Below are 21,302 nucleotides of genomic sequence, written 5' to 3' on the forward strand. Positions count from 1 at the left end.
GGAGAAAATAGAGGGGATGATAAGTAAAAAAAAATGAGGGGAAGAGAGGGTAAAAATGAGGGATGAACTTCCCATTAGCAACAGCATATCTGATATCAGCTTGGTTTTCTGACAGCTGCTAAGACATAACTCCTAACTCCTGACTTCAAATATCTCCTGCTCTCCCCCCACATTTTCTGTGTTGCCAGTGACTTTCCATCCCATCAGCATTTCGGGTCAGAGTGTGTGTGTGTGTGTGTGTGTGTGTGTCTGTGTGTGTGTGTGTGTGTGTGTGTCCGTGTGTGTCCGTGTGTGTCCGTGTGTGTGCATGTCTATCAGTGCAGGGAAAAAAAAGGGAAGTGAGAGGACTGTCACCCCTAAATCCTCCTGCTCAGCCTATATGTTCCTCCAGTTCGACATGTACTGCATAGGTTTACAAACTAACAGTACACTCTTGTATGTGGGCTAGCTTCTTCCCAGTGCACACAGTGATAGGGACACATAGGTACACAAACATAAAACTGCATGTCTGACCTGCAGAGTCTTCCAGCATGAGGTGGGAGGATTTTACTCAGCAGCGATAATAATTATGTCTATTACATATATCAACACATTTAATATTGCAATATAATACTCAAGACTATAACAAAGATCAAACAGTAGCAGTGGCTGATAGATACTCGAGAAATGTGCAAGTCTTTACTGGGATGCCAATTTCTGAATGAGCTGTAGCTCAACAAAATAGCCCACCAACAGTTGGACTGTCCTGTGAAAAGTGCAGCTCCCACAGATCTCAACAGCTCCGGCTATATATAGCCGGACGGGCTCCGGGCACACAGGTGGACGTCTTTGATACCAAATACTGACAAGTAGGCAAAGGGGAGGACAGGGAAGGCATAAGTGAGGCAATGGTCGACAAGGAAAAGGGGTAGGGGGGGGGAGAGAAGGGGATGGGTCTGAGGAATGAATGAATGAGCAAGATGGGGCGTGCAAGAGGCAGAGAGGGTGACAGAGGGAAGACTTTACATGGTTGCTAGCATGTGGTAATGTTCTTTATTAAAGGCATAATGTTGTTATTAATAGGGCTGCTCCCTCTTAGTCGATTAGTCGACTAATCGGTCGTTTTGGTCTTAGTCAACTTAGATTTCTTTAGTCGATTAGTCATGTTTTATGCTTTTTTCATGCTGAATGACTTATTTCCAAGAAACGTACGAGCACATCTCTGGCAAACACAAGAATTAAAGTGGTGCATGACTCTTTGTGGAGAAACTCAGATTTACAGATCCGTCGATTAAATCAACTAATCGATTAGTCTGAATGAGTTTTCTGAATGAATTGAATGAGTGTTAGTCGACTAAGAATTTCTTCAATCGAGCACAGCCCTAGTTATTAATGTCAATAACAAAATGCTGCAAATGTTTTATACTGCTTTTATTGAAAGTATTTTAACTTAGCTGTATTATCTGCTAGTTCGGAAATGCCACTGAGTCACAGAAAAAGTCATCAGAAAAACAGTTAAAACTGCCAGCAAGTTACTTGGGATAACACTATCGAGCATTGAACACATTTACAGCGACAGACTGGTGAGAAAGGCCAATAACATTGTATATGACTACACACCACCCCTGGCATCCCATTTTAAACTACTGCCATCTAGGCGTCGTTTCTGCCCACCCCTTCTGACCAAGAACAGATCCAAATTCTCTTTTGTACCACAAGCCGTAAAAGCCTTAAATCAGTCAAAATAAGCTGGATGTCCAGCTGGCCTGGTCATACCCATGGGTGTATAGTGTATTGTAGTGTGTGATGTATGTTCTTCATGTTAGGTCTGTCGGTGTCTGGTGTATGGACTATTTGTTTGTATCATATGTCTGATGTCCTGTCATGAAGTGCCTTGCGACTGTGCCGCAAACCCAACTGCCCCACGGGGACAATTAAGTTATCTACTACTACTTGTTGTCAGAGCACTGGGCCATACAGTCACACAACAGCTGACTAAACAGCACACACCACAATACATTCATGGTATTTCTGGATTCCGTTGCCAATGAACACCGCTTACATCACCCTCAGGAGCTGAAGGAACCCAGAAAGTGGCAGGACAATGATGTCAGTGGGTGAGCTAAATAGAGGCAGCAATGCAGGACATTTAGGGACGGTAAAACATACTCTTTCAGTAGATTACATGTGCAATGGGGCTGCACTAACAGGGATTTCCATTAGCAATTAATCTTGCTGATTATACTCCTGATTAATCGGTTGTATTAAATGTTAGAAAATAGTGGACTATGCCTATTAAAGATGCCCAAAATGGCACCCTCAAATTGCTTGTTATCCCAAAAAAAAATATCAGGGAGTGATGCAGAAGTTTGCTCATATGTCATCAATACCCTGAGATCCAACTGAAAGCTCCGGAAAAAGATCGCCAGAGGGCATTGTGCAATCAAGATGTTTGTGTTAACTACTATTTTCAAGGTCAAGAATGAGCTTTTGTACTCAAAAGATTTTCAGCTTCCTTTCGTAAAGGACAAGAAGTAGCAGCATCTTCACATTTGAGGGGCAGCTACCAGCAAATGTTTTGACATTTCTGCTCAGAAATTACTTAAATGATAATCAATTTAAAATGTTTGCTCGTTAATATTCTGTGAAATTGTAATTGTGTAATTGTTTCAGCTTCAATGTGGAGCATAAAATATAAATACATACTTGCACACACATCCATAAAAAGCCTACCAGTGAAACAACAAAACGAAGCCACCGATAAGCATTTAAACAACCATCAACAGACATGCAGCAAACCCATAACTTCAAACTTTAACAAAAACTGTAAAGTGTGTGTGTGTGTGTGTGTGTGTGTGTGTGTGTGTGTGTGTGTCTCTGTGTGTGTTTTTGTATAACTATATTCATGGGGTCCAAAAATACGGGAATACAGTATACTTGTGGGGTCTGGACAGCTTTGTGGGGCCAAAATGCTGGACCATTATGTGTGTGTGTGTGTGTGTGTGTGTGTGTGTGTGTGTGTGTGTGTGTGTGTGGATGTCTAGTTCTGAAAAAGTTTCAGTAATAAGTTTTATCCTTAATAACCTTTTGCACATAAAAAAAATATTCCTGAAATGTTTTGATGCCACAACACACCTACACACACACACACACACACGTGTTAGCAGCCCTGTGGTCCATGAAAGGTAGGTGTTCCTGGTCTGACTGTAGCGATTGTGCGTCATGCCCTCTTTACCAGGTGCACTCTATATACATGTAGACAACATGGTAGGCAGATGGAAACTCCCAGGACACCACCTCACACACATCTCAGCCCCACTCACTGCTATAGAACAGAGTCATTACATCATCACCCCTCGCCTTGGGGACCGAGGCATGAGCTCTGACCACTTGGAGACGTGGGATCATTACATCACTGACAGCAGCCCGGAGCAAGCCATAAAAGAAGGAGCCGTGACTATGTGCGGCAGGCAGGAACTGGACCGTGTGAGCTGATCATCGCTAATGCTCGGTAATGTTGCTAACAGACATAGAGGTCAGGTGGAGGGTCAGGGACTGCTTGACGCAATGCTGTGACACACACCACCCCAGGCCTTCAGCCGGCCCAGCCAGAAATCAGCATGGTTAGGTCACATTATGGTGAGCCACACACAGTACTTTAAAAATAATATTAGGGCTACAACTAACCATTATTTTCACTGTCGATTAACCTGTCGATTATTTTTTCAATTAGTCGATTAGTAGTTTGGTCTATATAATGTCAGAATATGGGGAAAACATGTTGATTAGTGCTTTCCCAAAGCCAAAGAAGACGTCCTCAAATGTCTGGTTTTGTCCACAACTCAAAGATATTCAGTTGACTGTTATTAGAGGAGTGAATAAACTAGAACATATTCAGATTTAAGAAAGGGGGATCAGAGAATATTTATAAAGAATGACAATTAATCGATTATCAAAATAGTTGTAATAGTAATCGATTCATCTTTACAGCTCTGAATAACATTCCACTATTATCAATGTTGGAGTTTACTTTCCATTCAAAAACCTGAATCTGCCAGTGGCATATTTGTTTCACTACGTCCTGTTCCATAACCGTAGGCCTGTTGGTAGACCTAAGCCATCACACTTCCAATACACTGTATATGTACATTGCCAATACAAGTGCATTTTTATTTATTTTATTTTACCTGAGAGGAAGCCTCTCTTTTGCAGGAACACCCTGATCACATTCACACAGTTACATATTCATACCTGGAAGCTGCCCAGTACAACCACAGTCTGATGTGCTGGCCACTGAGCAGCTCCACTGGAGCGGTTGAGGTTAAGGGCCTTGCTCAAGGGCACCTCAGTGGTGCTGACAAGTGCTGCTTTTTCACTTTCCCCACCCAGATTGTATCCTGTCGGTCTGGGGATTAAACCGACGACCTCCCGGGCATAAGCTCGCTTCTCTAACCTTTAGGCCACCACTGGTTCTCCATATTATTATTCCAAGAAATGTTACTGCACTCTAAATAAGCAAGTTTCTGCATCATTTTAACAGAAACAACACTGACCTATTGTCATTGTGGTGAACGTAGGTGTCTGAGTGGGCAGTGCAGCTTCTAAACAGGATATGCTATTATGAATGATTTTACCACCTTGGTTATCATGAGGGACTAGAGGATCAATACTGTATCTACTAATAAAAAACACAGTTACCAAGTGATTTAGTACCAGTTAGCAGGAAGTAGACAAGATAGAGTGAACATGGCTACAGTGTTGTAGAAGAGACATTTATGTCTTCAGACAAACTGAAGACATAAATCTTTAATTTTCATTTAAAAAAAGTGGACAGGTGTTTTATCAAATCGTAATTTAAACTGCAGTAAATGATATGTATATTTTTGGAAACTAGACTAGAACTAGTGAAAAGGGCTGAGTGATATGGCCAAAATCTTCTATCCTGATATAGGTTATTTCATATCTCGATGACGATATGTATGACGATATAGCATGTTTTCTGGTAATTCAATAAATGAAACCACATGGTAAAGCCTATTTTTGTGTACTCATGTGTGAAAGAAATACTTGGCAAATGAAAAATAATGAGCACTTTCTCATTTTATAACAATCTTTAGTGCAAAATGAACATAACGTGCGAGGATCAGAACATCGAAATGACGTTAATATTGCCGTGAAGGAGTTTGGCTGCTGTTATATATATATATATATATATATATATCTCAAAGACATTTTTTTATAATATATATACATTTTAAATATCTTCATATCTCTACTAGTGAGTATTTAGCAGCAGTATGATGTGTGTGGGACTGGCTCAAAATAAACTAAAATGCCTGAGTTTATTATAATGAAGAAACATGTTATCACGTGCAACTGTGTGCCCGATTATGTGTTATGTGTTTCAAGGATGGCGTTCTATCAGGCTTTGGATACTCAACACTCCTTGTTAGTCATAACAATTTATTGTTGGTTTTGGTCTTTTCATGGGATTTGTTGAATACGAAAAATATAGAATGTCACAAAGAATAAATAAGGCAATTTCCTGGATATAGAATATTACCAGACTTATCTTTTTTAAGAACTATTATTATTCTAATGCTGCCATAAAGTTGGTAATTGATTAAATAAATGTAGTAGCACCACTCATTTCTCTTTTGAATAAAACATAAAATAGAGTGATTACACTGTGTGATCATGCATGCTTACAATATTTAGTCTTTAGTCTTCCCATCTAGACTATAACCACATACAATTCTGAGTAGGAGTTCATGACAAATAAAGAATAATACTGAAAGGCAGAAGTGGGTTAGCAAGAACAGTGTGATGGTGAAGCCAGTCTCTCCAGATTTCAAAAAAGCAGGCTGAAAGAAGTGCGGTGGGGAGAAAACAGGTAAATGAAGGCTGAGGATGTCAGCAAAATGCATGTATGAAACTGTACAGATAAACAAAGGAAGAAGAAAGACATCATCAGCGTGCAGCAAATCACTCCAGCTCGCCCCATCTATGCATGCCTCCCTCCCTTGTGTCGTTCTCTCTGTGCTGTATCTTAATGGAAATTACCTCCATCTGAGACAGTTAAGTGGCCCAAACCTGATTAGTTATTTACCTCCCTTCCATCTCTCTTTCCTTTATCCACTCATCACACACATACAAACAGCGCGGTGGCACCTTAAGTCTTCCTTTACATCTTCCCTCCTCTCTGTCAAATTATGCCCCGCTCCACCTATAAGGATGGTAATTAATTGTGTCATTTTTATACGAGAGACAATAGTCCCTTTGGATTTACAGAGCAGGCGTTTGTCCAAGCGTGGAGATATCTAAGTGCTTTTCAGAGCTATTCATATCTATAACTACAACAACTAAGGGGTTCACACATCTCAGGTTTCCCTACATAGCTGCTTCTCTGTGCATGTGTACGGCAACACGTGCTGGTGACAGAAACGTGTGATTCAATGATCTGGCGAGAGGAGAGAGAGAGAGAGAGAGAGAGAGAGAGAGAGAGAGAGAGAGAGAGAGACACAGACAGACAGACGCCCAGAGAGAGATGCCCTCCAAGATGAGAGCTCTCAAGCGATATAATGGCTCTCCTTTGGGTTTAAATCAGCGTGCAGAAAGTGCTCTGCCCTGGTGTTGCCTGCTGCAGTGTAACACAGGAGAGAAGCAAGATAAAATATTTTATATATCAGACTCCAGAGCCCTCATTGCTGTAGGTGTGCCTAAAAGGTGCTTACACACCAACCAGACGGTCGACTGTCGGTAGAAAAGGCGGTTGGACTGATCAGTCGGGTCCCCGAGGTCCAAAAAAATGCCTCAAAACACACTGAGGCGACGCCGACTTGAGCGTACGCTCTGCGTGTAATACGTCTCCATAACAGCAGGCGGCGCTTCTCTGTATTGTTTCCCAGAAAATGAAAACCGGCAGCTGATAGGACGAACGAGTCACGTGGGTCTTTTTTCTCCGGAAATTCACAGCCAGACTGTCATGGCGGCTTGTTCAGAATCAAGGGGGTAAGCGTCTCCTCACAACCCGAATCTCCTATGGCGCCATTTTGATGCTAATAAGCACTCACCTCCCGTTAGCATTCCATTGACTTCCATTCATTTTGACGTCACTTTGACAGCGAATAACTTTACATCTGAAGCGTTTAAAGACTCTATTTGTCCATTGTTTATTTCTAAAGAAACACGACAATGTATAAAAGGCTCCATTACCTTGTACCTCACGTTATGGCTCCGTAGCAGACGTTTTTGTAAAAATAGGCTAATGATTGTGTCATAACCACGCGACTTACTGTCACATAGTAGAGGAATTACCGTACAGTACAGGAGAAGATCGCAGTCAGTTTCGACTTACATTAGCTGTTTAAGTTTAATTACTAATGTTAACTAGCATTTTAGTTAGCAATAATTAGCCTGTGTCCATGTTATCTCCTTACATATACCTACGCTCTCTGTCTCTGTAAGATTGGGAATGATTGAGATTTCTCTTGGCACAGCTACCAGAAGACTTACAACTTTCAGACAGGTTGCTCACGTCACATCTACGTCGTCTCTCTCAGTTGGAGGCTGCACAGTAACGCTCAGCCATCACTGGAAAAGTGCTTCTAATATCCTTCACTGGTCTCCGTCCAGAGCAACGGGATCTGTTGGTCCATTCTTATATACTGTCTATGTTCGGAATCCGATCTCATATTGTACTAAAATAGTTCACCCGAAACATATTTCTGAAAACATTTTAAGCGAGAAATAGGCCGTGCAGTTGCTGAATCTGTCTTCATTTGAGATCGACAAAGGTCAGTTTAAAAGATTTTCATCAGATTTTGAGAGGCTCATCTGCTCGCCATTTCCGGGTGAGTCCCGACTGCCCTGTCTCCGACTGAGCATGTCAGGTCGGCCAAAATGAAGGCCGACAGCTCCTCCGACGGACGACGGCACGGAACACACCGAACAGACTCGAGTCACCGACCTCGCCAGACTGTCCAACGGCCGATAATCGACTGTGCCTTAAGAAACACATTGAAAAAGTGAGGCTGTATACTATTTGTGTCCATCTGTCTGTCAATGTTCTCACCTAGAAATGTGTTTGACAATGCAGTATTTTAAACAGACCATTACATCCACATAAAAGAAAATCTCTAAGTATCATAAACCTGTCTGTATACGGGCACTGTAGTCTTGCAGGAATTAGACAAAAGCAAAACAGGGAGTATTTTGTCGAGTGAAAAGCCCAACCTGTCACTCCCTGACACAACTTTAACAAACCTCCCCTAACAAAGCCCACAAACACACACACATAGCCACCACTGAGTATGCATAAACAAGGCTCGCATCAGAAAGAAACAGACCACCACAGCCATCTATGCTGCTGTGGAGGTATAACTGTTCCAACAAACCTTTGAAGCTGGCATGTCAGCCTACATACATCTGCGTTTAACTCATCCTGATGATAAACACTAAAAAGCATGACTAAAACTTCTTCTTTAAAAAAAACTTTTAACCATCGAATATTGGCCTTTTGCAAAGATGCAACTTACTGCATGCTATCAGAAGTGACTACATCAACCTCGGGGAACAAATTGCTTGTTTTTGATCATGATTAAATAGATAAAACAATCAAATTAAGAACCACTGTATTACACAGGTCCATAGCTGTGCACTCTTTATCAACAATAGTAGGCAAATAACAAATGATGAACAGATACATTCTTAATCTGGCTTAAAATAAATACCAAACCAAGAGGAATCTACTGAAGAATTTGTGTTTATAGTAACAATGCCTCCACCAGCTTTTTGCCTGGCTTATTTTGAGCAGCTCCAATTCACATACAGGTCTGCTCTATGTCCGGGGGCCACAACACCATGTTCATGCTCTAACTGTTTACGTGTTTAGGGAGCAGCAGGGCCATTTCAAATTAAAAAAACAGTTTTGCAGGTAGTGAGTGTAAGAGAACTGGATTTATTTTTAAGGGAACAGTGACATCTTGTGGACACATTTCAAAATTCCCCTCCAAAGCCCAGGGGATTCCAGTTTCTTAAGCAATGAAGTGTGGCTTCTGGGACGCCTAGGCAGCACACCTGGTTGAGCATGCGCCCTATGTACCGAGGCTCAGTCCTTGCCACAGTGGCCACGGGTGCGATTCCAACCTACGGCACTTTGCTGCATCATCATTCCCTGTCTCTCTCCCCCTTTCCTATCTACAGCTCTCCTGTCTATTCAATGCCAAAACAAATCTTTAATAAAGTGTGGCTTCTCATTTAAAAATGATGGTGAACTCATCTTCAGTGTCCTTAACAGAGAGAATACAGGGATTTTTGCAGTTCCTAGAACACAGAATTCCTAGAACCCTTTTTTTCTCGTGTTCCGACTGGACCAATTTGGGGATTTTTAAGTCCCTCTGGCCGCAGTTCCTGTAACTCTTTCAGCTCCTACTTCAGGGTCTTTTCTCTTTTCCCTTTTCAGCATATGAACCTAGGTCAACTAGGGTCGGGTTTCCGGTACAGACAGACCAACAACGGGACAATTTTAACAATTTTCGCCAACTTATTCATCACTAATTTCACTTCTGACAACATTTTAGGCGAGAAATTAACTGTTTAGATTTCGAATATAGGCAGTCTCGTGAAAATTGATGCCAAATTGACAATTTGCTTCAAAGTTTTCGGAGTTGATCTCCATGAAATGAGGCGACAGCCAGCAGGCGCTGGCCTGCCCCGGCCGCTAGCTCCTCGCTCGGCCATGACTGGCTCAGAGACCCCGAAGGTAAGCTGGAGATCTCTCAGACCTCTCGTAAAATCAGAGGCTTTTATTTCGCCGTTGACGGATCGTTTGTTTAAATATCACAACACATGTCCATCATAAGATTAACAGGAACCTGTGGTTAACTGTCTTTTCGGAGTTGTTTTTTTTTTTGTTTTTGATTGTTTTGATGAAGTTACCAAAACTCAGGTATCATACTGAACATTTTTCCCACTTCTACTTAAGAGTGACTTGCAACATGAGTCCCCTGCTTGACTCGAACTAGGGGACCCCTAATTTACCAGAAATCCCCCAAATGTTGCCAATATGTTCTGACCAAGTGATGCGTAATCTTTGTGTGTTGTGCAATCAGAATAACATGAGACTACTAACCAAGTATCAGAATAGAGTCTTCTTTCTGGACGTGCTTTTCCAGAAGGTGCCGGAATTTGGAGAATCTGCCCAACCAATCATAACTCTGCTCTGTCTTGTATCTTTCATCCCAGTAGTCAACGTCTTTGTACCTGGAGTTGTCATCGGGTACGTAGTCCATGCTCTCTGTGACATGTAAATGTGAGAAGAAAAATCAAAAATCAAAATAGTTTCCATTTCAGAAAAGAACACTTTTAACTGCTTTCATTTAGGGCTGAACGATTAATCGTTTTCAAATCGAAATCACGATTTAATAGGAATGCGATTAGCTAATCGTGAAGACCGCGATTAATCAAATGTGAAATATGTATGTGAATGTTTGGTGTGACATTTGGTCGAACATTTTTGATTCCTCTTTTCATTATTATATTTACTGTTTTTTCATAACTCTGGAATGTTACATAACACACATTGTTGACAGAAATGTCCTATTTTCAGTGGAGTTTTCATTTATTTTGTATTAGTTTATTTAACATGATCGTAGAAGTTGCAATATGTAGCTAAAGAAATATGTAGCTAAACCGCAATATCTGGTAAGAAAGGATTTTTTGCCCCCAAATCGTTCAGCCCTACTTTCATTGTGGCTAGTACGTTACTAGCTTTGACCAGGAACCATCATGTATTCATATGCTCCATTAGACTCGACTTGTTTCCCCTCCCCGTTTACCTCCTGGCTGTTTAAAGCTTGAAGTGACAGAGGGTCACTTGTTTTTAGGCGCTGCCAGAAATTGAGAGTTCATTTATAAGTGCAGTTTAGTGTCCCAAATTATTTTCCAAAAACTGAGTGTCTCAAATGATGAGGGTCTTATTAGAGACAGGTTAGTTTATTATTTTCCAAAAACTGAGTGTCCCAAAGCTACCATCTATCTGCGGGATTATGACTGAACGCCTCTAAATTAGAATCCCTCCCAGGCGTCCCTAACCCAAAATGACTTAATAAATGACTTTTTGAGCGGCAAATTTGGGACACGAAACTGCACGTATACAAAAATGGCGTATAACTTGGAGCCGCTACACTTTACTTTTTTGTTACAGTTCCATTAATTTCAGACTGTGACGCACGCACGCACACGCGCGCACACACACACACACACACACACACACATACGCACGCACGCACGCACGCACACAAAATGGGCTTTGGCTACTTACGAATTCCTCGTTAAAGCCAATGGCTGTGTAATCAGTAAACACGCACTGAATCCACGTGTTGTAGGCTAGTTTTTACAGCATGAAAGCTAAAGTGCCCCAGACCGTGTGGGTACACTTACTGCAAACGTATCTACATCTACAACACAATAACTATTAATGAGAAGTCGAAGTGAGTCTAAAAGCTGCAGAGTCCTTTAATAAATTATCAGTTTTGAAAAGACACCGGTATTTCCTTGTTGATATGTTTTTCTTCTTCTTCCCTGCGTTTTCTTTTCATCTGCGGATCACAATACCAACTTTTTCGGTGCATGCCGCCACCTTCCGTACCGGAGTATGTAGAACAGGCTCGACTTTACATTATTTAGTCTGTGATAATAACATACAATAAATAAAGGTAAATACCTATATTATATTATATTTAACAATCCGTTGCTTATTAAAATATGTATTACCCCTCTATTTTCCCACACAGTGTCTCTAGTTGTTCCTAATACCCCTTCCAATTCCCATCCTTTCCCTTTATAGTGAGATAAAATTGCTGTAAAATCACTTTCTCCTGGCTTTTCTTCTTCTTAAAACAAGTCAATACATTTCAAATAATAAGATGGTGTACCACATTTTGAACTTCTAGGCCTATTACTACTTTTTATAGAACACAACATATGCCGCTAGATAGAAAATGCATTAGGCATGATCATTTAGTGCTGAGCGTTCAGAGAAAATTCAATTCAATCCACTGAACTTTATATATCCATTAGGGACTTTATTTGTGCAGAACACCAGTGCATGTATACGTTATATACCTAACAACACAACACAGTTCACACTTCACACTTCACACAGTCTCACAGTTTGCATGTACAGTTCACATACTCAGCAACACAACACAACATACCACACACATCATATACCAGCAGTCCAACAGTCAGAAGGTTAAAACAATACAGCAGCTGCCCAGCAGGTGTGATTTAAAGGTCCTATGTCATGCTGCTTTTTTGATACTTTTATATAGGCCTTAGTGGTCCCCTAATACTGTATCTGAAGTCTCTTTTATATAGGCCTTAGTGGTCCCCTAATACTGTATATGAAGTCTCTTTTATATAGGGCCTTAGTGGTCCCCTAATACTGTATCTGAAGTCTCTTTTATATAGGCCTTAGTGGTCCCCTAATACTGTATCTGAAGTCTCTTTTATATAGGCCTTAGTGGTCCCCTAATACTGTATCTGAAGTCTCTTTCCCGAAATTCAGCCTTGGTGCTGAATTACAGCCACTAGAGCCAGTCCCACAATGACCTTTCCTTAGGATGTGCCATTTCTGTGTCTGTAGCTTTAAATGCAATTGAGGAGGCGAGAGGGGTGGAGGGTGGGGGTGTGGCCTTGACCAACTGCCATGCTTCGCTTGTTTGCAAGCCATGATGTCTCTCTCTTTCTCATGGGCGGGCCAAATTCTCTGGGCGGGCAAAGCAGAGAAAGGGGAGGTAACCTTTCCCCTTATGACGTCATGAAGGGAAGATTCCAGATCGGCCCATCTGAGCTTTCATTTTCTCAAAGTCAGAGCAGGATACCCAGGGCTCTTTTTACACCTATCGCCATCTCTAGCCACTGGGGGACCATAGGCAGACTGGGGGAACTCACATTAATGTTAAAAAACCTCATAAAGAGAAACTGTCATGCCATGGGACCTTTAAGCTCTCATTGCATGGAAAACAAAACACACCTGCAGGGTGTGCTGTTCCATTAATTACAAAACATGTAGACATTGTAACTAACTAATATATCAACTTTTTGTTTAGAAACAAATTGAACTCAAACCACATACTTTAAATCTACAGGAGTAAAATGAGCTGCACAATGAAATGTGGAGATTATATAGCACAAAGAAATGACGCATTACTTTGTGGAATCTGAAAAAAGAACTTGAATTAGATACAGCCTACTTTTAATTTTAACATATTGCCAGTGGTGGCTGAAGTACTCAGATGTTAACTTAAGTAAAAGTAGAAATACCTTAGCCTAAAATACTGAATTACAAAAGTCCTAATTTAAAATGTAAGGAATTGTGGATCCAATTTTATATATTCTGTATACTACTGGGTAGATTAGTAGTATAGTAACTACTAACTCTAAGTGTCAAATAAATATAGTAAAGTCAAAGTAAAATATTTGCCTCTCAAATGTATTGGAGTAAGAGCAGAAAGTAGCAGGAAATGAAAAAACTCAAGTGAAATACAAGTAGGCTAGGTCAAAATTGTACTAAGTACAGTAGGTTACTTGAGTAAATGTAGGCCTATTTGGTTACATTCCACCACTGCATATTACTATGTGATGTAGCACTTAACCCAAACCACACAGTTGTGAGACAGCCAGCAGTATAGTTTCGGTCATTTGTGTTTGAGAAGCATTTGGCTGGTGAGTATCCCCGCTGCGAGGATGAGCACCATGAAGAGCACGGTCAGGCCACGACGCACCACCAGCTGCCTGACCAACAGAGGCCGTGGTACTGCAGCGTCGGCTGTCTCCTCACAGATGGAATGAGGAGGAGGGAGGGGCGAGCTTGTTTGAATACTTCGAACGTCAACAAGAAGTAACGTCACCCAACATCGCTTAGAGCACCTTTAAGTTGCTGTTACAGGAACATTAGTGTAATTTCCTCGTTGTTACTATAGAGGGCAGAAACTACCAGGGAGTGTGTGCATAAGGGTTAGGCTAGTGGGAAGGCATGGAAAGTCTTGAGATACCCCAAACCGGAGGTAGAACAAAGCACAATTATGTTTTTCACATTCTCTTAGGTCTCCCACGTGTGAAATGGATTGTTGTGTACTGAGTGTTGCTCGTGCCTAAACATGAGACATTGTGTCACGTGGGATTATGTGCTTGAGGGACATGCTGCATACAAAAGATGGAAAAAGCAAGACAAGAATAGAGCAGGTGACATTTTGTGTTTGTATGGGTCATATTATATTCTTACTTTCAGTTTATTTTGTGACTGCAAATGATTACTTTTACAACCAGAACATGTATTTACCAATACCACAGTGTGTATTGTCCTACTAAATTTGAGACAAAGAAAAGCTGAATTGAGTACCGTACTTTCTTAGCAAATTACTACCTTTAAAATAAAAGTTCTATAACTAGCTGCAAATTGTGAAATGTCATGATACCTCATACAATAAATCACTTTTGATGTTGCTTGTCCGATCCTGAGGCTTGATTTTCACCGTCCTGTCTTCCTGTCCAATATGAATCAAAGCTAAAATGGATGCCACAGTGTATGTTGCATTCTCAGTAACATTGTAGTAAAACATTGAAATGTATTATGGTTATGTCACGTAAAGATAAGATAAGATAAGATAGATTTTATTATCCCGAAGGAAATTTGTGTTGGATAAAAAAACAATATCTGCTGTTTAAAGAATTCAATTCTCAGTCAGTCAGTATATTTCATGTCATTTTAAAGTGTGGTCACTCACCTCTTCAGCAGCCTTTCTCCAATTTAGTTTACACAAGAAAATAATAAAGAATGCGACCTGTAGAATGACACAAACAAAAATCCCCAACCACAGTCCTGCAACAGAGAAGACAAACCAACACTCAAACTTGCTTCAAACAAGACTTTAAAGTTACATGGCAGTGTCAATCGCTCTTTAGTCCTCACCTACGATGCCCATTTTGGCTGCAAACATCAGGGACGCTCCAATAGGAATGCCGATGCAGTAATATCCCAGATACAGATGGCCCCGATACTTGGTTTCTCTGCTCCTCGTATAATGCCCCTTGTCACATTCTGCCCACATCAAATACAGCATTCAGGCTCTATCTCCTTTGCTTAGATTTATAATGATAATAAGTTATGACAACTACTCCCTTACCATCATGGCATCTAAAGGATGGAAGAACCCCAATATGATCATGACATCAGCAACCCGTTGAATGATTTCTCTAAAAGATGCAAACAAAGATGTACATCAGCAGCAGAAATGCATAATTTGCGCTGGGGAATTTAATGTTTTTTGTGTGCTTTTGTAATGTTGAGAGTAGCATGCTACCATCATGTGGCCATGGTTTTAGTATGTTCCTTTTGAACTAAAAGCACATTGTGTAAAGGCTTTCTAAGGGTCTGTTGGGAACTCTTTTGACCGAAAACAATCATCAACACTAACACAGTTAGACAGGCTCAAGGTTGGATGTTATATCAGATACTTTGAAAATCATTTTTTTCTAGAATATTCCATACTCACTTTTCTGTTGTAAAGATGTAACCAATCACATTCTTAGATGATCCAAGAATAATTCCCACAAAGCATGAGACTGTAACTGGATTGAATAGAAGAAGAACACAGATGCTAGCTACAGTATAAACAAATCTGGGCAATCAATAAAAAATAAAAAAAAGACTTACTAATGTGAAAATTTGGGAAAACACAGCAATTTGCATATATGTATACACTTAACATTTAAATGGACAATTCAGAGATTTAGTATTTATCTCTGCAAAAAGATGTTTGTCAGAAGGAATGGTCAAAATCAAGAGACCCTGGAAACACTAGATCTTAAACTTCTCATAATGCAACTTATTAGCATCTTTTTTCTGACTCCCGACAGAGCCAAAAAGACGTGATACAAGTACTGACATTACTTTATGTTGTAGAATTGACTGTGCTTATAAGTGATTTGCTGTGGATGGGAGGTAGCATTTCATGGATGCATTTGTTCTTACATGTACAGATGAAGGAGACCTTGCCAGATTCCATGGCCTGTTTAATGTTCCCAGCACCAAGAGCATTCCCAACCCGTATGCTGGCAGCTACCCCGAATCCGAATGGGAGCTATGGTGCAGAAAGGGATACAACAATGTCAAATTGCAAATGCTGAAACACTTTATCAGAGACTTCATACATACATCTGGAGGGCCTGAAAAGAAGCGAAGGTCCATCATGAAGTCTTAAAAAGTGCAGAAATGTACGGTAATACTGAAAAGTTTACAATACACACAATTTAGGTATTGTCAAATGATCAAGGAATGATTAATGATCAGGAATTAACACATACAGTACAGAAAATAAAGAATAAAAACAAAAAACGATTCGCAGTCCGATTTACAACAAAAATCAACTGCATCAGAATTACCATCAAAACAATTCCGATCATCTGAAAGGCAACTGACTGAGCTCCCCACTCAACCTCACTGATCACACCAGCCAAAAAGCCTCACACACATCATTAACATGCTGGGAATGGCCACCTGGGTGAATGCACCCCATTCCTGCAGACAGTCCAGTGACCAACCTAGGGGGCAAAATTAAACATGTTAAGAAAATGTAGAACTGAACTAACCAGTCAGTTGAAGTCCTGAAGTCCAAGTGGACGTTTGTGCCAAATTTGAAGAAAGTCCCCACAGGGGTTCCTAAGATATCATGTTCATGAAAATGGGACGGACAGATAAAAAGAGAGAAAACTCACCAGGCCATGTTGCCTTGTGTAACCCCATCCAGAGCATGTAAATGTACAATGTCAGAACCAAAGTTATCTGTGAAATAGCATTCGCTACCGCAGATTCCCTGTATTTCAAAAGTTTACAAGTTAAAATGAAACAGGTAACTCACTGACACTCATAATCTGTGAGACAATAAATCAAAGGCTGATACAGATACAATTGAAAATATTTTCGGCACAATAAGTGCATACAACACTATCAGAGCTTAAAGGTGAACTTTTATGCTTTTATATCTATAATGTTATAATGGCAGATTTTCATGCAAATAATGAGGTAAACATATTTCAGAGAAATCCCTGAGCTAAAATATTAGGGTTAGTTAGATTTCCAACTGTTCTGAACGCTCCAATTTCAAAGTATTTTTTTCTACTTTCGGCTCCGTGTTACGTAACTCTGAGCCGGCCTCCTATGATTGGTCATCTGCTCCAGGCAGGCAGGACTGGAGAGTTGTTTTTTTTAAGCTACTGACTGTTAATATTGTGCATGTAGCTATATGCTAAAGCAGTGAAAGATGTAATCTTTGATGCCAATGTTGTTAAATTCTCCCCAGTTCCGGGTCACATTACTCTTAGTCTCGCATTGCCAGACCTTCCTCCACAGCGCTGCGAAGGAGGGTCTGGCGAGTCCACAAAGCATTCCGGGATGGGAGAAAATCGTGCTCTGGTTTATGGCATTACTTTAAACCAATCACAATCGTCTTCGGCAATGCTAAGCACCGCAGGGAGCCCTGGTGCAGCTGCAAGATAGCCTCAGGAAGAAACTTGTTTTGGTGGAACATGTGTACGTTCAAAGGTTGTTTTAGTCATGCAACAGAAAACTCCAATTGGACAGATCTCTAGTCTAGCTAGCTGTCTGGATTTACCCTGCAGAGATCTGAGGAGCTGAGTTTAAAATTCCAACACAAAGAAAGCGTAAGGTAACGGACATCCAGCCGAAAAGAAGGACATACGGCAGGCTTTTTCGGGAGGGGGGCTTAAAGACACAGATGCTCCAACAGAGCGTCTAAAAGACTGAGGGTGAATACAGGTGCAGCAGCCCTGAGCAGTATGAGAACAATTAAGTGTTTTTTGAACATTAAAGCATGTAAACATTTTCTAGTACTAACACAAAATACAAGTATGAACATGAAAATGCTATATAACAGGTCACCCACTAATGTCTTATGGTGGTGGGTACACTTACACAACGCCCATGTCCAGCACATAGAGGAGGATGTAGTTGATAATTACATTGACAACATTTGCAATGACTCCAATTATCACCTGAGGCCAGATGATACCCTGCCAATCAAAGTACAACATGGGCTCAGTGTTGACCTTAATAACATTCTTTTCTTCTTTTCAATTCTTCAGCTACCAGTGTGTTTCTGTAGATGTGCACTGTACCAGGTTCTGTAGATACCTCTCCAGCAGCTGGTACAAAAAAACTGCCTGCAGACAGGACATTGAATAGGAGTACATACAATTTAAATATACAAACAAATAGGAAGGACATGGATGTTATGTCTTAATGTAGACTGAACTTACTGGTAGAGAAGGCATGGAGATTTTCACATACAGCTGGGAGAGTCTGAGAGCAAACATACAGAAGTACATACTGTATTATATGTGAAACTAGATTTTGTATTTGTATGCATCTGTTGCCTCTTGTCTGTTTTTAATGTGTTCTATTTTTAATTGTCCCTTGTCTGTTCTGACATGCTAATTTTATAATTTTGTAACCTTAGCTGCATCTCATAGCCCTTAAATTGCCTCCTCGAGTCCTCCACTTGCCTCCCTTTTTAGTATCTTAGACCCTCCCACCGAGGAGGCACTGGAGAGACGGGAGGAAATCATGGCAGGAGAGAGGCAACGAGCAAATGTATTTTTAGAGTGATGAGACGTCCTTTCCTCTGAAGCGTCACGTGAATTTTTCAGCTGTATGGGCGGAGTTAGCAACTCCTTCAGCTGCACGGCTTCCGGGAAGGCTGCTCCCGCGTATCCTCGCCTATAGCTCCTCAGTGATCCCTCCTCGATGCTTGCTCCTCGGGGCAGAAATAAGAGCTTTGAGACGGCCTTCACAAGGAGGGACAGGACAACTTCGGTTCAGCCAAGGACCGAGGAGTTGAGGAGCTATTAAATAAGGGCCATGAGATGCAGCCCTGGTAATTGTGTGCTATTTTAGCCAGGTCAATCTCAAGGTACTTTCTGGTTAAATAAAGGTTGAATAAAAAAAATTAAACTAAATGAAACGAGAATGAAAGTATTGTGTCACGAATAAAAAATAATAAAAAAAATTAAACTAAATGAAACGAGAATGAAAGTATTGTATCACGAGCCAAAGCATCATGAGAGAGAGGCATTAATAAAAACTATATAAAACTAGTGTTCTTTTCACTGTTAGTCTCGTTTGCTGTTACAGGTCATTTATGATCATCAGATGGAACATTACACAGTTTCAGAAAGTTACATATAGTCACCTTAAAGTGCTCATATTATGCTCATTTTCAAGTTAATAAATGTATTTAGAGGTTATATCAGAATAGGTTTAATAGTTTAATTTTCAAAAAACACCATATATTTGTTGTACTACACATTGCTGCAGCTCCTCTTTTCACCCTGTGTGTTGAGCTCTCTGTTTTAGCTACAGAGTGAGGCATCGCACTTCTGTTCCATCTTTGTTGGGGGTCGCACATGCGCAGTAGCTAGGTAAGGCAGTAGCTCAGTCCATAGGGAGTTGGGGCCTTGAGCAAGGCACTGAACCCCCCCCCCCCCCGAACCGCACAGGCCTGTTCAGCAGTTGCAGCCCACTCACTCTGACATCTCTCCATTAGTACATGTAAAAGGACGTGTGTGTGTGTGTGTGTGTGTGTGTGTGTGTGTGTGTGTGTGTGTGTGTGTGTGTGTGTGTGTGTGTGTGTGTGTGTGTGTTGCTAGCATGATGCTATGCTTGGAGCAGTTTGTGAACAGTGTTTTCTGTTGGAGATAGTAACTCCCTTTGGGCTTTTTCACTTTGTAAATCTATAACATGCACAAAAAAGATATACAACACAATAAAGGAATATCATTGAATGTAGGACTTTTACCTGTAATGGAGTATTTTTAATGTTGTATTGGTACTTGTACTTAAGTAGAAGGTCTGAATACTTCTTCCATTTCTGGCTCTTTGGAGATAATACATCAGAGATAATACATCAGAAAAAAAAGAAATACATATAATCATATTTAATTTATATTAAAAATACAAACTTCTGTGCAGGAGAGTAATGTCATATAGGCTATTCCCCTGCAGATGGTAGTGTCACACTGCTATTTCCATCTTTATCTGACATTGAAAAGGCATCTGTTTTTGGCTCACATTGGCAATCAAACTACAAAACCTGTGTTATACAGTGGTGTGAGGAAAAAGTGCCCGTTCATCTTAATGGACGAGAGTTGCTTTTTCTGTGTCGGAACCCACCAATGTGGCTCTTAAACTGTGGTGCTGCCTCCCTGTGTGAGGCTAATCTTGCTTCCTACTCTAGGAACAGCTCACAGAGGGAAGTTCTATGTCTTCAGTGTATCAAGTGCCATTCTGTCAACTTAATGCATATCCCACCATTTCACTCCCACTGAACTGTAATCAACTGGAATTCTTTACATAAACTTGGCCAGTAAGAGCTTTCTCGTCTGCAGATTTTTTTTTAAGGTTTTTATTGCCAATCTCCCATTATGGAGAAATAATCAGCTATCTCAGAAGAATCATAGCACTTCAGAGTCTCTTCAGCCATTTCTAATACCACCTGAAAGGGAGACTACACTTGCTTCTTAAAGATAGGCATAATGTTGAGAATGATTTGGTGGCTCAGTGGACACATGGTGGTCATAGTGCCAAGCTTTGGAGTGCACCTTTTTTCATCTTTTTTACTTTTCTAAAAATCACATTTACCTAAACAGCAAAATAGGTCGCTTGTCCATGCCTTTGAAAACAATACATATACATGCCACCCCTATGGTTACAGTATATTTACTTTGTCAACTCTCTAGTGTCAAAGCCATTATAAAAGTTACACTACATCTTCCTTTAACACTAAAAGGAAACATTGTTTCAATCTCTTTCAATAAAAGATCAATGAAAACCCAAATCTGCACTCTTAGGCCGACCTACATGAGGAAACTGTGAGCCCAGGAACAACATCGGGGCCCAAAAGGTAATAATGCTATGAGCCCCATATAAGCTGACCTGCAATGGCTAATGTCATAATAATAATGATAATAAACTGTATTTATATTGCACCTTTTATGACATGAAATGTAGCTCAAAGTGATTTATAAAAAACAAAAACAAATCAATAACCCAGGTATTAAAAACAGAAAACACAAAAAGCAATACAATAATAAAATCCTAAAAAGACAAAAACAGGAAAATACTAATAAAAATAAGTTAATAATGATAAATGATGGGTCCTTAAAGCTGAAAACCCACCCAGGGCCCCCAAAAAAGCACAGGTTTTTACTAACATTATGTGTTTGTTCTATTCCAGTGTCCC

At 40.5% G+C, this 21,302-nt stretch overlaps 1 protein-coding gene and 1 pseudogene across 1 annotated transcript in view; both read right to left on the minus strand.

The window, feature by feature from the left end:
- The window catches only part of ece2a (endothelin converting enzyme 2a), a 94,686-nt gene extending 83,111 nt beyond the window's left edge, over positions 1-11,575 (minus strand). The window contains exons 1-2 of the mRNA XM_078264007.1: positions 11,303-11,575; positions 10,112-10,276 (exon numbers count right to left, since the gene is read on the minus strand). Coding sequence (XP_078120133.1) covers positions 10,112-10,271 — 160 coding nt within the window. The 5' untranslated portion in view covers positions 10,272-10,276; positions 11,303-11,575. The remainder of the gene's footprint in view (positions 1-10,111; positions 10,277-11,302) is intronic.
- A 2,107-nt stretch (positions 11,576-13,682) lies between these two features.
- Positions 13,683-18,390, minus strand: LOC144526679 (multidrug and toxin extrusion protein 1-like; annotated as a pseudogene).
- Between the last annotated feature and the right edge of the window lie 2,912 nt (positions 18,391-21,302).

Source organism: Sander vitreus, chromosome 12 (genome assembly GCF_031162955.1).
Source record: "Sander vitreus isolate 19-12246 chromosome 12, sanVit1, whole genome shotgun sequence".
In the NCBI taxonomy this organism is placed as follows: domain Eukaryota; kingdom Metazoa; phylum Chordata; class Actinopteri; order Perciformes; family Percidae; genus Sander; species Sander vitreus.